Source organism: Nesoenas mayeri (assembly GCF_963082525.1).
Source record: "Nesoenas mayeri genome assembly, chromosome: 1".
NCBI lineage: Eukaryota > Metazoa > Chordata > Aves > Columbiformes > Columbidae > Nesoenas > Nesoenas mayeri.
Genome location: NC_137541.1, coordinates 210,792,180 through 210,807,772, shown reverse-complemented (window position 1 = coordinate 210,807,772; position 15,593 = coordinate 210,792,180). Strand labels below are relative to the sequence as shown.

At 43.9% G+C, this 15,593-nt stretch overlaps 1 protein-coding gene across 4 annotated transcripts in view; it reads left to right on the top strand.

The window, feature by feature from the left end:
* UVRAG (UV radiation resistance associated) overlaps nucleotides 1-15,593 on the top strand; it is a 114,783-nt gene that overhangs the window by 73,343 nt on the left and 25,847 nt on the right. For 3 of the 4 annotated variants that reach the window (XM_080339947.1, XM_080339948.1, XM_080339950.1), the window contains exon 13: nucleotides 3,707-3,785. In XM_080339947.1, the coding sequence (XP_080196073.1) occupies nucleotides 3,707-3,785 (79 nt within the window). Of the gene's footprint in view, nucleotides 1-3,706; nucleotides 3,786-3,898; nucleotides 4,017-15,593 lie in introns of those variants that run through there. The other variant, XM_080339949.1, reaches the window with a different exon arrangement.

Sequence of the window (15,593 nt, the reverse complement as noted above, 5' to 3'; positions counted from 1 at the left end):
GGGGCCACAACTGGACACAAGATTCCAGGTGTGGTCTCCCCAGGGCAGAGCAGAGGGGCAGGAGAACCTCTCTGACCTACTGACCACCCCCTTCTAACCCACCCCAGGTACCATTGGCTTCCTGGCCACAAGGGCCCAGTGCTGGCTCATGCTCATCCTGCTGTCCCCAGGACCCCCAGGTCCCTTTCCCCTACACTGCTCTCTAACAGATCATTCCCCAACTTACACTGGAACCTGGGGCTACACTTGCCCTTGTTGTATTGCATTAAATTTTCCCCACCCAACTCTCAGCCTGTCCAGGTCTCTGATGGCAGCACAGCCTCTGACGTGTCAGCCACTCCTCCCAGCTTGGTGTCACCAGCAAACTTGCTGACAGTCACTCTATTCCCTCATCCAAATAATTGATGAACATATTGAATAACACCAGCCCCAGCACTGCCCCTGAGGCACTGCACTAGATCCAGGCCTCAACTGGACTCTGCCTCATTGACCACGACTCTCTGGCTTCTTCCCTTCAGCCAGTTCACAGTCACCTCACTACCCGATCATCCAGACCGCACTCCCTCAGTTCAGCCGTGAGGATGCTGTGGGACACTGTGTCAAATGCTTTACTTAAGTCAGGCTAGACCACCTGTAGCTTGTTATTTGTTTTCTTTTATTCTTTCCACTAAGCATAACACACTTATTCCTTTAAATTTGTCATCCTAGTGTAAGTATCTGCATTCTGCTTTAAGCGATTTGATGATATTATTTGATGATATTTTTCCCAAATGTATCAGCAAGAATGGAAACAAGGAAGGCACGTGTTGGACTAGAATGGGCAGGCGGATGCCGTTTTAAATTTTATTGAGTGCTTCGTGATTATAAAAATACTAAAATAGTAGTTTTCGAATGTATTTTTGGAGCAAATAAAACTAAAACCATACACAGCGGAGTTAACATTTTTGCAGTGTGCCCAAGTGAGAGGTTGAGCTCACAGTCGTGCTTTTCTAAGGAGCGGGCAAGAAGAATTTCACATAGGGAGTCAGCAGTTCAAGTTGCATTGGATTATACTCAATGAAACACGATGTAAAATGTCGTGGTCCCTCTTCTTTAACATTATTGCTTCTGACCAGGCGTAATGGGCAAGTGAGATAACGCGCAAAGAAAGAAACATCAAAGTGGGTAACATTTTTCTCCGAGTCATAAATATGCACACACAAAGACATCCACTGACATTTTTCAAGACTTTGATGTGAATGATGATGTTATGGAAGCTGACACGAGGATGTACGTAGTTTAGAGTGTTTCAAGATGAATTAATGGAAATTAGAGGTCAGAAATGTGAATATTAGCAAATAAGCAGGACCGACGTAATAAGCAGAAAAGCATGATCTTTACCACTTGAAAGAAACTGTGTGTGAGAGATGGTAGCAAGCACCGTAAACCAGTTTTTATCCTCTTTCCTGTGCTGTATATATTGAAAAGCTCTGTGTCTAATGATAGAATACACGGTACTTAATGAAATACCATCTCCTCGTGAAACATGACTTGTGTTCCTAATGGCGCTTTTATTGTCAAGCTTGAGTTAGTTTTATACTGCTAATTGTAAAGATATCCTTTAAATCAAAGTCCTGCTCTAGTGTAGTGTAATTGTAGATATTGCCAGGAATTCCTTTTGATTACTATTTTACACTTAGAATAATGCTTGGTGGAATTTCTGTAGCACATGTTCGTTTTGAAAGCTTTTCTTGCATGGGGAACTAGTTGAATTTATAGATCTATTAAGCAAGGTGAGCTCGATATACGCTATTCACGGCAATTTTTATATTCCTCAACTCGAAGTGACCTAGTGAGTTTGAAAATAGCATAAAACTTGAAGCTGATGTCTTCATATACGATCTGCTGTGATGGTGACCTGTTCACCTTTTAGCTTTAATGGCGCTATATAATTCTCCTTAAAAGTTGCAAATGTACTCTACTGTGGGGCTGATTGATGATAAAATACACTTTGCGTAATCACCCCTCTAGAATGTGTGTTGTTTCTAGTAGATATTGATCTCCTATATTTGTTATCTTATATTTGAGGGAGACTTGGCTTTCTGATGTAATGTGGGTTTTGTGCGGATAATGCGCTCAGCATCTTGATTAGGGGCTACAGAACATACGATTCTTGCAAAGGTAAAAGCTCATTTCATGGTGATGTTCCCATAAATGTAGGTTTTTAGATTGCACAAAGATTACTGCATTGACCGCGATGACCCCATGACCTCTTGATGGTAAAGAAGAGTTAAAACACAATCCTCAGAAATGCAGCGTACAAATGTTAAAACTGTTTGAGAACTTAAGCAAAGATTACTAGAACATACACATAAAATTGTATTCTTTTAATGCAGATTGTCAAACAATTTCAGTGCTGTCGAGAGTAAAGTTTTGCTTCTCTGACCTCAGGCAGAGGTTCCAGTATAGGTTGGGAAATTACATATTAGAGAGCAGTGTAGGGGAAAGGGACCTGGGGGTCCTGGTGGACAGCAGGGTGACCATGAGCCAGCACTGGGCCCTTGTGGCCAGGAAGGCCAATGGTACCTGGGATGGATGAGAAGGGGGTGGTGAGTAGGTCAGAGAGGTTCTCCTGCCCCTCTACTCTGCCCTGGGGAGACCACATCTGCAATATTGTGTCCAGTTGTGGCCCCTCAGTTCCAGCAGGACAGGGAACTGCTGGAGAGAGTCCAGCGCAGGGCAACAAAGATGCTGAAGGGAGTGGAGCACCTCCCTTATGAAGAAAGACTGAGGGAGCTGGGTCTCTTTAGTTTGGAGGAGACTGAGGGGTGACCTTATTAATGTTTATAAATATATAAAGGGTGAGTGCCATGAAGATGGAGCCAGGCTCTTCTCGGTGGCAAACAATGATAGGACAAGGGGTAATGGGATCAATCTGGAACACAAGAGGTTCCACTTAAATTTGAGAAAAAGCTTCTTCTCAGTGAGGGTGACAGAGCCTGGCCCAGGCTGCCCAGGGAGGTTGTGGAGTCTCCTTCTCTGGAGACATTCAAAACCCGCCTGGACATGTTCCTGTGCGACCTCACCTGGGTGTTCCTGCTCCAGCAGGGGGATTGGACTAGATGAGCTTTTGAGGTCCCTTCCAATCCCAAACATACTGTGATACTGTGATTTGCAAGGGCGGTAGTGACCTGCGATGCTGGAAATGACTTGAGGCTTTGGTGCTTGTGTGAAGCTTCTTGTAAGGAAAGAAACCACTCTCCAAATGTTGTCTGTGTGTGAAGAGAACAGTGCACTTCGAATCACAAGATAACGTTTTATATCAGAAGAGAACACCTCTCTTAAAAGATAATTTCTCTTTGGAAACGAGCTAACCAAATGCAAATAGCTGAAAACAACGGGATAGCGTTGGGATCTGACATTATGCTGTACGCTTCTTAAAACATGCTTCACTTAGTGAGAGGAATGTCGCAGCACTGGAAGAGTCACAAAGCATCTTTATAAACCTAAAATACTTGATGTAATTCATTAGCTGAATTTTGTCATCTGATTTTAAAAGGCTGCAAAAGGGAATTGCAAACGGTTCCCAAGTGGAGGGAGTTCCTGGGGGAAGTCAGCAAGGAGGCTTTTTAAATCTGTAGCTCCTCAGAAAAGGAGCATGTAGCTTTTTGGCATTTCCTTGAATAATTTCACCTTAAATGTTGTTTTTTTTTCTCTTTCCCATCAGATTTCCTTTGTATCCAAAAGGAGGGGAGAAGCTTCAGTTTGAATACGGAGTATATCTTCTCAACAAAAATATAGCACAGGTTGGTACACGGGGATATTTTTAATGAGTATGTACGATCTGCTCAGTGTCCATGTGGTATTAATGTGCATTTGCTGTCTTGTGATGCTGCTCTCAACACCTGTGAACTCATAGAGACATTCTTCAGATCATTGTCTTCGCTTATTGCCTTGTGATTGAGACTTTCTGTCATTGTGCTTGGAGAAGAGCTTACCAGCTAATGATGAATCTTTTCCCTTTCAAATAAATGCTATCGAGTCTTACAATTTTCCAAACACTGTGCACAATGTTTTCTCTTCTCTTTATTCTGCCACACCTGAGGATTCATTCATGTCATTCTCAACGCTGTGTCTTAAATCCTGCTGTAGCTCTGTAGTTAGGATGTTCCAGCACAACAAGCTGGAAAATCTGAAGTCTTGCCCATGTGTGACTTTGTATTAAAAAAAGGAATCCTCTAATCTTCCTTACTTCATTGCTTTTATGTATTCTAAATACCATCCTTTATTTTGGCACATGCATGAGAAGTTGTTTTAACTTTTTACAACTTTACAAATGTGTATTTGAGATTTCGACTGTTGCCTCTTCCTAGGGCAGGGTCATAATAATCTGTTATGATCATCAGGTTATAATAATCCTTTCATTTAATTATCTTCCTCTTTGCAAACTTTTAAGCGTTGAAAGACGACAACTTCTTTCTAAAGTGTTATCTCATGGGTCATGTCTTAATTTCTGAGCATGCTCGTTATCTCCCATTCTCCATTTGAATCCACGTCTTTCTTGTGCAGTACCCAAAACTGTGTACAGTGTGCAACTGGTACCTTCAAAACACTGAGCAGGATGGGAAAAATGCTTCACAGGTCTTGTAGGTTTTTTTCCAGTTCATTATGTTCCTCTTAACAACCAAAACCAGTGAATTTTGTGGTTCAGCACAACCAGCAATCCCAAGTCTCTTCTGCACAGCAACAAAATAGTCTACTCTAAATTTGTGCAGGTCACTCATTTAATAAACGTTTCACTTGTTATACCTCAAATGTGTCCTTAAAGACGCATCTTTTTGTTCTTAATCTTGTTTCTGATTTGGTGATGTAACTAGAAGATGGGAAACCAAAGGTGGAGGATTTATTCTCAGCTTTGTGCAATCTGCATTTGAGCTTATTCTTTACCCAGCTCACTCAATTTAAGTTTTGAACTATGGTGAAGCCTAAACCCAGACAGGTTCCCGCTTCACTAGCACGTCTATTTACAGCAGTGAACTATTGTTTAACTGCACCCAAAGAGTATTTCCTTGCTCTGTATTCATTCATACCTCATCAATATCCCATTTCCCCCATGCTTGCGAGCGTATTACACCACGGAGTGCCAAGAGATTTATTTAAATTCCAACAGAAATATGACATTTTGGTTTCTAACCTGTTTGTAAGGCTTGAAATTAGTTTAGTCTGACAGTTTTTATTCCTGAAAAATCGGATCATTTTTAATGCTTCATTTCTAGTCGCTTGGTTTGTTTTTCCAGTTCTCTCTTCCACCACTTTCTCCCCATTCCCTACCCCAAATTGAAGTGAAGCTTCTGGGTCTTTTCGTGTTGTTTGTTTTTTAAGCTTGGATTGCATTTACCATTTTCCAGACTTCTGGTATCTTGCCCGAGCTCAGTGTATTTTGGAAGATAACCTCCAATGGCTCTGAAATACTTAAAGGCTAAAATATCTTAAGAGGAAGTTAATCAAGTCCGGCTAATCTTGGAAATTCACTTAACCAAGCTGTTAATGTAACTTAGACTGTGACTCTTTGTTGCTGGTATTAGTAATGGCAGCCAGTTCTTCACACTTTTGTAGGGAAGACTAGTGAGAAAAAGGGATTAAATACTCTTTACTTCAAATGCTTTGATAGCGTTCTCTCTCAATAACTATCAAATCGATGCTTTCCTAATCTCTACTTATGTAAATACATTAGTTCATTCTGTAATTTGTGTGTCGTGATGCTGCTCACTTTGCTTTTCAGCCTTTCATGGTTTTGTTCCTATTCTGGAGTTTGCTGTTCAGGTATTTCATGCAAGTGCTCTGTGCTTCTTTCTTGATTTAAATCATTAATTCTTCATTGAGCCCAAGTTGGTCGCTTTTCCATTATGTCTGTAGCCCAGGTTAGTTGGCACTTGTGCCTGTAGTATCTTTGTAGCAACTGCCACCACTTTGCTTGTTTTCCTGTGTTTCTCTTTGACTTGTCTCTGAGGTGTTACCCCCGTTAGACCTGCTGAAATCTCTCATTTGGATTCTACCCTTGTCTTATTTCTAAATGCCTACGAACACTGGAACACATGGTCACTCACCCATGTTGCCTTCCAAGCCCTTGCAGTTGGTTTCTGAACTTGCCAGCATGTGTTTAAACTCATAAAAGTAAATGAAGACTTTAAGTACGTATTTGTATAAAGAAAGTTTCCAAATTTACATGAGGTCGCTGGTGCTGGTACGAGCTGGAGTCGTCAGTGGCCAGACTTTGAAGTGGTTTGTACAACACCAGTGGTTCACATGTTAATGCTTGAGATTGTGTGCCGTTGAGTATAAAAACATAATAAAAGTAAATCGGAATTTTTTGGGCGCTTCTACTACTTATTTAATCAGGAAAGTGTTACTGAAGTCCGTATAAACTGTTGTAGTCACCTTTGTTTTGATATCCTTGGTCAAATATTGCAGCTTTTTATAGTCCTGCCAAGAGGAAATTCCATTGTGAAAGCAGAACAGGTAGATAACGTGCAGAAACACATCACAAAAGTTCTGTACTCAGGGGCTGACTTGATCTAAAAACCTGAGATTGTTTGAATCCTTTGTACGTTCCTTTGGAGGCTGGAACTGTTGCATTTAAGCAGCTTTTAGAAGATCTTACGGCTGCTTGAAGAAAAGCTTCCAGATACACGTAGTTCATGTCAATACGTGAAAATAATTAAGTTTGGATGGAGAATGAGCAGCTGCCTCTTCCATATCTCTGGACCATCACAACCTGTGAGGTGTTGGCCTTAATTCAAGGAACTGCCGTTTATTATGGTTTTGATTAATGAGGCTCACTTGCTTAATTCCCTCTGGGTGCCGTGGGAAGATTGGAGGTGTGACAGTGGAGTCACCTGCCCTGGAGGGGTTTAAAAGGTGTTTAGACAAGGTTCTTAGGGACTTGGTTTAGTGCTAGAGTGAAGTTATGGTTGGACTCGATGATCCTGAGGGTCTCTTCCAACCGAAAAGGTTCTATGAATCTATGCCGACTCTACTGGAACATAAAGAACTTGGGTCTCCATCACCTTACTCAAGTGATTCATGCAAGTCTTGATCACTGTGGGTGAGAAACAGAGAGCCCAGAAAAACTTGTATCAACTTAAATACTTGAAAGGATTTGTAGAAGCTTCCCTGCTGTCACAGCTTTTTATATGTGGTTTTGGTTTTTCTGTTGTTCTTTTTGTGTCCTTTCACGATTACCTGGAGTTCTGGTGTTGAAGAGAAACCTGAGTGCGGAAAAAGTCAGACTGGGTTGACATTAAGTAAAATGACTGAAATCAAAACTCTTCCAGAGATAAAGTGGTATTGTTTTGTAAAACAGCAAGATAATAACAATGAAAACCACATCTTGCACTCGGGAGAATTCAACTGGAATTAGAAGCAGCTCAGCGCTAGCTTGGTAGAGCATTTATTTGGAGAAACATGCTTTGCTGTTACATTCCGAAGTCAAAACAATGTGTGTTAATTCCGAGAGTTCATAATAACTTCCATCTGTACGTGAGCACAAATTGTTTCAATCCCCATATTTTCTGTTTGTAAAATTGAATCCCTCCCTTTGCAGAGTAGCTTTTTATGTTGGCTAATATTAAGTAAGACCATAAATTTCCAGTTAAGATTTCAGCTTTTTGACTCTAACAAATATACAAATGTGTTATTTTTTTCGAAGGGAAATTACTGACTTATGTCTAATAATTTCAACAACAAAAAGAATCACTGTCATTCCAGAGCATTGTCAAAGGTGAAGCACAATACGGTTGCTAAAAATGGGAGTGAATTACTCGACTCTCAAAAGCACGAGGCACAGGGAGATTACCCGGTAGGTAACTGGCCCCACAAACTCCACAGCTGCTGAATTATGGATGTGTGTGGAGTATCTGAGGAAAATGAGGCTTTAGTAGGAGAATTAAATGAAGTTTTGCATTAGTTTTCACAGTTGAGGAGCTGAGATTACACCGTGAAAACCTCCTTATAGTGGATGAATATTACGAATGGGTCGAAGCTTTGTGAGGGGTTATTTTTGTGGGTGATAAGCAAACACACGGTGTGGGTGAGGTGACATCTCTCAGAGAGTTCTTATCACTCTGAATGTATAACACATGTAGCATACAGCCCAGCTAAGCCATAGACGTGGACCTTGCTAAGTCGAGCTCTCGCAAGTCCTTCAACAGTGGTCTTGGTGCTCCAGGTTTTTTCCTCTCAGCTCTTCAAATTTTTATGACCTTAGAGTGTGGGCAGGTGAGAGTGAAGTGCCTTTGAGTTTCACATCTCAAGCCTGTAGAAAGAAGGAAAGAAGCTGGTTTTGTTGTCTCCTTCATTTCCAGATCCTTGATTGCTTGGGCCTGACTTCAATGTAGGTTCTTCATTGCATATGAAGAGATGATCCTTATTTTAGTGACCATCCTCCTTGAGGTGGGTCCTTAGTGAGCATGCAGTGTCACTTCTGGAGAACACCTGGCCCAAAGTTGTATACAAGCTGATATACATGGTTTCTTTCCTTTATTGGTTATTATTTCCAACCTATATATATATATGATATGTAGCTGTTGAAGAGAGCATGAGCATAGTGTTCATGAAACTTCCAATTCCTTTAGGTATTCAAGAGGTTGTCTCTTGACAGCCCCTATTCCTCATCCAATTGCAAGATTGCTTGGAGAAGAAACAATTGCTTTATAGCTGTAGAGGTAGTTTCTTCTGGTCCTGACCAGATGGGGATTTATTGCAGGTATGTTCTTGCTTGGGACAGTCAACTTATTTGCAGCTCTAAGTATCAAATGATGTGGTATTTCTGCAAGCCACTGAGAGGGGTGGAAGTTAATTTGTCTCTTCTGGATTTCTTATTTAGACTCAGCCCAGCTTCCCTATAGAACCATAAGCCAGAACTATGGTCGCCGTGAGACCCTTTGAGTCTTGTTGCTGCCGTGACCTTGGTCACCGCCTCCATCTGGCTTTGACGGACATGGCATCAGAAATAGCAACGTTCTGTCCTTGCCTAAATTACTGGCAGTGGAAAGGAGACTTGCAAAACTGGGTATCAAATGAGCAATCAGTGTGCCCACGTGGCCAAGAAGGCCAACGGTATCCTCTCCTGTATCAAAAATAGCATAGTCAGCAGGACAAGGGCAGTGATCCTTCCCCTGTGCTCTGCATTGGGGAGGCCACACCTGGAGTATTGTGTTCAGTTCTGGGCCCCTCAGCTCAGGAAAGAGATTGAAGTACTGGAGCGGGTCCAGAGAAGAGCAACAAGACTGGGGAAGGGACTGGAACACAAGCCCTATGGGGAGAGGCTGAGGGAGCTGGGCTTGGTTAGTCTGGAGAAGAGGAGGCTTAGAGCTGAGCTCAGCACTCTCTAGAACTACCTGAAGGGCAGTTCTAGCCAGGTGGGGATTGGACTCTTCTCCCAGGCAGTCAGCAATAGGACAAGGGGCCATGGGCTTCAACTCTGCCAGGGGAAATTTAGGCTGGAGATTAGAAAGCAATTCTGTGCAGAGAGAGTGGTCAGGCATTGGAATGGCTGCCCAGGGAGGTGCTGGACTCACCAGCCCTGGAGGTTTGTAAACTGAGATTGGACATGGCACTTAGTGCCATGATCTAGTAAACACACTAGAGTTAGACCAAGGGTTGGACTGGATGATCTCTGAGGTCTTTTCCAACCCAGTCTATTCTGTGATTCTGTGATTCTGTGAAATGAATTTGGGCTGTTTTACAACTCTTTAATTCCCCAGGGCCAGAAGCTAAGGAGTGAATGTGTCTAATCGTACCCCAGTTCATCGCTGGTGGCTCTGCAGTTGGTGGCAGGCAGAGCAGACCTTCCCAGGCATCGCTTCCAGCTTTTGTGAAATCTTTCCGATTTGTTACACTGCATAAATTAAGGGGTTTTTTTCCGTTCACATCAAATGCGTGCTCACAATCGCCTGACAAGGCAAAGCTTTTCTTCCGATCCAGCCTTAATTTGTTTTGTCAGACAACTGTTGAGTGATGTTAGTCTGATATTCTTATTCACAATTGCATGGTTTACTCAGCCCTGGCTGAAGGATCACTCAGCTTTCATCTGAGAGTCATTAGCAACAGATGAACTTCGCTGTTTGACACGAAAAGGAATCGCTCAGAACAATCTTTTGTCCAGAATTATTGTGACCACATGGTGGCAGAAAACATTTACATCCTTTGTGTAACCTGCTAGAGATGTTGATCAGCCCACGATGCTCTCCTGGGAATGGTGCTTTTTGGTTCAGTTACTCGTTTAGTGCGTGAGGTAAGAAACATTCCCAGAAGTACGGAAGAAAAACAAAATACTTCTTGACATATTTTAATTGCAGTCGTAGTGATATCTTTCTAATAGCTGCATGGAATAAAAGTTGAATGCTTATGTACTAGTGCAATGTATAAGAAACTGAGCTGAAATTCAGCTCTTAAACGTGGCGTGAGGCAAGATGTTCAGTTTCTGGCTCTATTAGACTATCAAACATGTGAGAAAATCAACTTTATAATAGAAACTATTAAACTTTTCCGTGGGAAGTTGACCGGCAGAAATGTCAGGGCTAGAAATTTGCTTTGGCAATAAACACTACGGAGCAGAAGTGTCTTTAAGAGTTCTATGGGTATCGGTGTGGATGCGGTGGTTATGACCCTTTGAGCGTAAGATACTGTGACTTGCACACTACATCTTTTATGAGGCCCCTAAGCTCAGATCATAAAATGTACCGTTCAGAAAGAATGCACTGTCTGAATTTGGGGCCAGTTTAACTGCAGAGGGAAAAGTGTTCTTGAAAGAGCACAGGTTGAAGCCAGAGTCGAGTCTTCATCTCGTGAAGTGCCAAGCATTCATTTTAACGTGAAGAGGAAGGGACTGCACCTGAAAAACCACAAAGTACCTTCTCCAGCTGCGTGAAGCCAAAAGCTTTTAGGAGAGGTTTCATTCCTGAGAGTCTCCTAGGGTAGCAATGGGCTGATACCCAGCCAGATCATTTAGAATTGGGGAATTTACATATGTTTTCTGCAAATTTGTTGGAAAGCTTTTTTTTTTTCCTTTCCTATCTCCCATGCCAAGATAAAATAGGTTGAAATGAGACTGGATAAGCTGTAACAACAGTCACTCTTTCATTCAGATGTAAGCCTGCCTGTCCTTGCCCATAGGCAATTAGTACCTGGCAGCAAAGGCCAATGTTAACTTGTGGAGGGGCAGATCTTGGCGCCCCAGGCTGTACTGATCACTGCAGTGTAGAATCACGGAATGGTTTGTGTTGGAAGGGACCTTCCCAGCTCCCCCAGTGCCACCCCGGCCATGAGCAGGGACATCTTCACCAGCTCAGGTTGCTCAGAGCCCCGTCCAGCCTGGCCTGGGATGTCTCCAGGGATGGTTCATCCACCACCTCTCTGGCCAACCTGGGACAGGCTCTCACCACCCCCCCTGTAAAGCATTTCTTTCTCATGTCTGGCCTAAATCTCCCCTCCTTTAGTTTAAAACCATCACCCCTTGTCCTATCACAACAGGCCCTGCTCAAAAGTCTGTCCCCATCTTTCTGATCGGCCCCTTTTAATTCCAGAAAGGCCGCACTAAGGTCTCCCTGGAGCTTCTCTTCTCCAGCTGAACACCCCAGCTCTCTCAGCCTGTCCCCCAACAGAGCTGTTCCAGCCTCGCATCATTTCTGTGGCTCCTCTGGCCCCTCTCCAGCAGGTCCATGTGTGTCCTGTGCTGAGGACCCAGAGCTGGACTAGCACTGCAGGGGGGTCTCACCAGAGCGGAGCAGAGGGGCAGAATCCCCTCCCTGCACCTGCTGCTCACGCTGCTGGGGATGCAGCCCAGGACACGGGTGGATTTCTGGGCTGCAAGCGCACGTTGCCGGCTCGTGGCCAATCTTGCACCCCCAGGCACCCCTGAGTCCTTCTCCTGGGGGTGCTCTCCATCCCTCCATCCCCAGCCTACATCGATGCCATCCCTGGAGACATCCCAGGCCAGGCTGGATGGGGCTCTGAGCAATCCGGTCTGGGTGAAGATATCCCCGCTCGTGGTAGGGGTTGGACTGGATGAGTTTGGAAGGTCCTTCCAACCCAAAGTGTTCTATAATTCCATGACTTGCAGGTTGAACCCAGGCAGCATTGGAGGTGGTGCTTCTTGCTCGGGTTGCAGCGGAGTCCGGAGCAGATGAGGTGGGGTGAACAACGTGGCTGGGTGGAATAGAAGAGGTGGCACCACCAGCTGTGCCTGAAGTCCCTTCTCCAAACTTATTTTGGGGAGCACCCCCCACAAGCATGCTCTGTGCCTTAGATCACTTGTGTACTGTGTAGCTGTCATCGTCTCTGTGCGTTCACTCGTCAGCCTGCTAGATTTAAAAAAAAAAATGAGTATGTGTTTAAAATAGAACTAAAATGTAGTAATCAAAAGGAAAATGGTTTCCTGATATAGTTAAGCTGACATAAACACGTGTGATTTGCCAAGTTAAACTGCTTTGTAGTATATATAAGCACTACATTTTGAAATTGGAAGAGATAGGCAAGTGGGAAGTCTGTTATCAAGCCGTGGCACAGTGTGTTAGTGTCAGAAAAAGATGTGGTGTATAGTTTTTCCTGACGAGTAAGGTGTGTGCTCTGCACACAAAGCTTGACTTTCAGACATAAAGTGTTAACACTTGTGAAATCCCTGGACCTCATTGCTGAGTCTTTCTCATCCTTCAGGAGCCTTCTCACTTTCTGCCATGTTGTTGTGGGAAAAAAACCATCATGCTAAAATGCGTATTGTTTCCCGAAACCCCACTTGCTTTATTGCGTAAAAATTATTCATAGAATCACAGAATCCCAGAATGTCAGGGGTTGAAGGGACCTGGAAAGCTCATCCAGTGCAATCCCCCCATGGAGCAGGAACACCCAGATGAGGTTACACAGGAAGGTGTCCAGGTGGGTTGGAATGTTTGCAGAGAAGGAGACTCCACAACCCCCTGGGCAGCCTGGGCCAGGCTCTGCCACCCTCACTGAGAAGAAGTTTCTACTCAAATTTAAGTGGAACCTCCTGTGTTCCAGTTTGTCCCCACTGCCCTTTGTCCTACCATTGGTTGTCACCGAGAAGAGCCTGGCTCCATCCTCGTGACACTTGAGGCGTGGAATGACCTTACAACCCTTGAGGTTATAAGGAAGATATGCATTTATTTATGACGCCGGACACACGGGGAATCATTTCACCTAATGCATGTGTAAAATTACAGTAGCTGTGAACTTGGTTAAATGCAGTAAAATGTTACATATTCATGAAAGTTTTAGGAACGCCTATACATATCCATAACCTCTCTCCTAGAAGGCGGTTCTTATTACACTGAGTTCCAGGAGACCATTTCCATAGTCTCCACCTCCGGCTCCTTCTGGTTGCAGCTGCACAGTGATCGTGAACCCGGGTCCTCTTTCTCTATACGTGGTCACCTTTGGTCCAGTGTGATGAGCTGGTTAGGTCTCAGACTGATGAGCTGGTTAAAACCGGCATATCTCCTGTCCTGTGCCCAAGTTTCTGTTATCTAGTTCACCCAAGGATGCACCCAAGGATTATCATCTTTGCAAGGCGTCAGTGAAGTCCTGTTTTTTGTACAATAAGTTACACAGAGCTAAGCAAGGCTGGGCAATAGTGATCTGGATTAAAGGGTTAGCTCTCCAAGTGTCTTTAGTGATGTGGGGTAGGGTTAGTTCTTTAAGTGTTAATTAGTTAATTGTCAATTCCCTGTATCACACTCACCCTTTATATATCTGTAAACATTAATGAAGTCCCCCCTCAGTCTCCTCTTGTCCAGCTCCAGAGCCCCAGCTCCCTCAGCCTTTCCTCACACAGGAGATGCTCCACTCCCTTCAGCATCTTGGTGGCTGCGCTGGACTCTCTCCAGCAGTTCCCTGTCCTGCTGGAACTGAGGGGCCACAACTGGACACAAGATTCCAGGTGTGGTCTCCCCAGGGCAGAGCAGAGGGGCAGGAGAACCTCTCTGACCTACTGACCACCCCCTTCTAACCCACCCCAGGTACCATTGGCTTCCTGGCCACAAGGGCCCAGTGCTGGCTCATGGTCACCGTGCTGGCTCATGGTCACCCTGCTGTCCCCAGGACCCCCAGGTCCCTTTCCCCTACGCTGCTCTCTAATAGTTCATTCCCCAACTTATACTGGAACCTGGGATTGTTCTTATGTGTCATTAGTGTTAAGGAAGTGACACGCTGTGATTTCTTTTTCTTTTTTCCCTGAGCTGCTGTTGTTGTCACTTATCCACCCACATCTCTTGTTCTTCTGTGGTGTAGTTTAATATGTATGTTTTGTGGTCCGTGAGGCAGAGTTTGTCTCATACTTCTATGCGCAAGATTTGGCACATCAGGTCACAAATCCTGTTTTGAAAGCTCTGGGTATGACAGCTGCTTAATCATCCATAAATGCCTTTCAGGCTTATTATATCCTGTGGCTGAAGTTAGGAGCAAGTTGTTCTCCAACAAAAGGAGTAAAAGTGTCTGATATGTATTGGCTCATTTACTTTTTGATCAGTCCAAAATGCTTGGAAATCCAGAGCTTTAAAGTCTTTTGTTTTTCAAGAGACTGGAAACACTAACGGAGCTATTATTGTATCTTTTTTTGCTCACCTTGTGTGTAATTCATGTGGATATTTTTCAAGTTAATATTGTGTAAATAGAAAAAAAAACAAGCTCTGGTTCAATTTAGCAGATATAGATTGCTAGTTTGTTTTCAGGATTGCCATTGCTGAACAGACCATGGTTTAATGCTCCCTGACCTCAGCTTTTAAGTTTGAAATATCATCCATTGTATGAGAAAAGATTTCCAATATTGATGTGCCTTAGTGCCATTTGTTGTTCACTGAATTAGGCTGTTATCCTGATACGAAACAAGTCTTACTTTAAAATACTGATTCTATACTCCATGAATGAGAGGTTTCACCATTTGATTCAAAATTTAATCTTTTTTAGAAATCAATCTCCTTTGCCCAATAATGGTTACAGAATCACAGAATCGACTGGGTTGGAAAAGACCTCAGAGATCATCAAGTCCAACCCTTGGTCCAACTCCAGTCCATTGACTAGATCATGGCACTAAGTGCCATGGCCAATCTCAGCTTAAAAACCTCCAGGGCCGGTGAGTCCAGCACCTCCCTGGGCAGCCATTCCAATGCCTGACTACTCTCTCTGCACAGAATTGCTTTCTAATCTCCAGCCTCAATTTCCCCTGGCAGAGTTGAAGCCCATGGCCCCTTGTCCTATTGCTGATGCCTAGAGAAGAGCCCAATCCCCACCTGGCTAGAACTGCCCTTCAGGTAGTTGTAGAGAGTGCTGAGTTCCCCTCTAAGCCTCCTCTTCTCCAGACTAACCAAGCCCAGCTCCCTCAGCCTCTCCCCATAGGGCTTGTGTTCAAGTCCCTTCCTCAGTCTTGTTGCTCTTCTCTGGACCCGCTCCAGCACTTCAATCTCTTTCCTGAGCTGAGGGGCCCAGAACTGAACACAATACTCCAGGTGTGGCCTCCCCAATGCAGAGCACAGGGGAAGGATCACTGCCCTTGTCCTGCTGACCACGCTAGTTTTGATACAGATACCTACCAGCATAGGTAA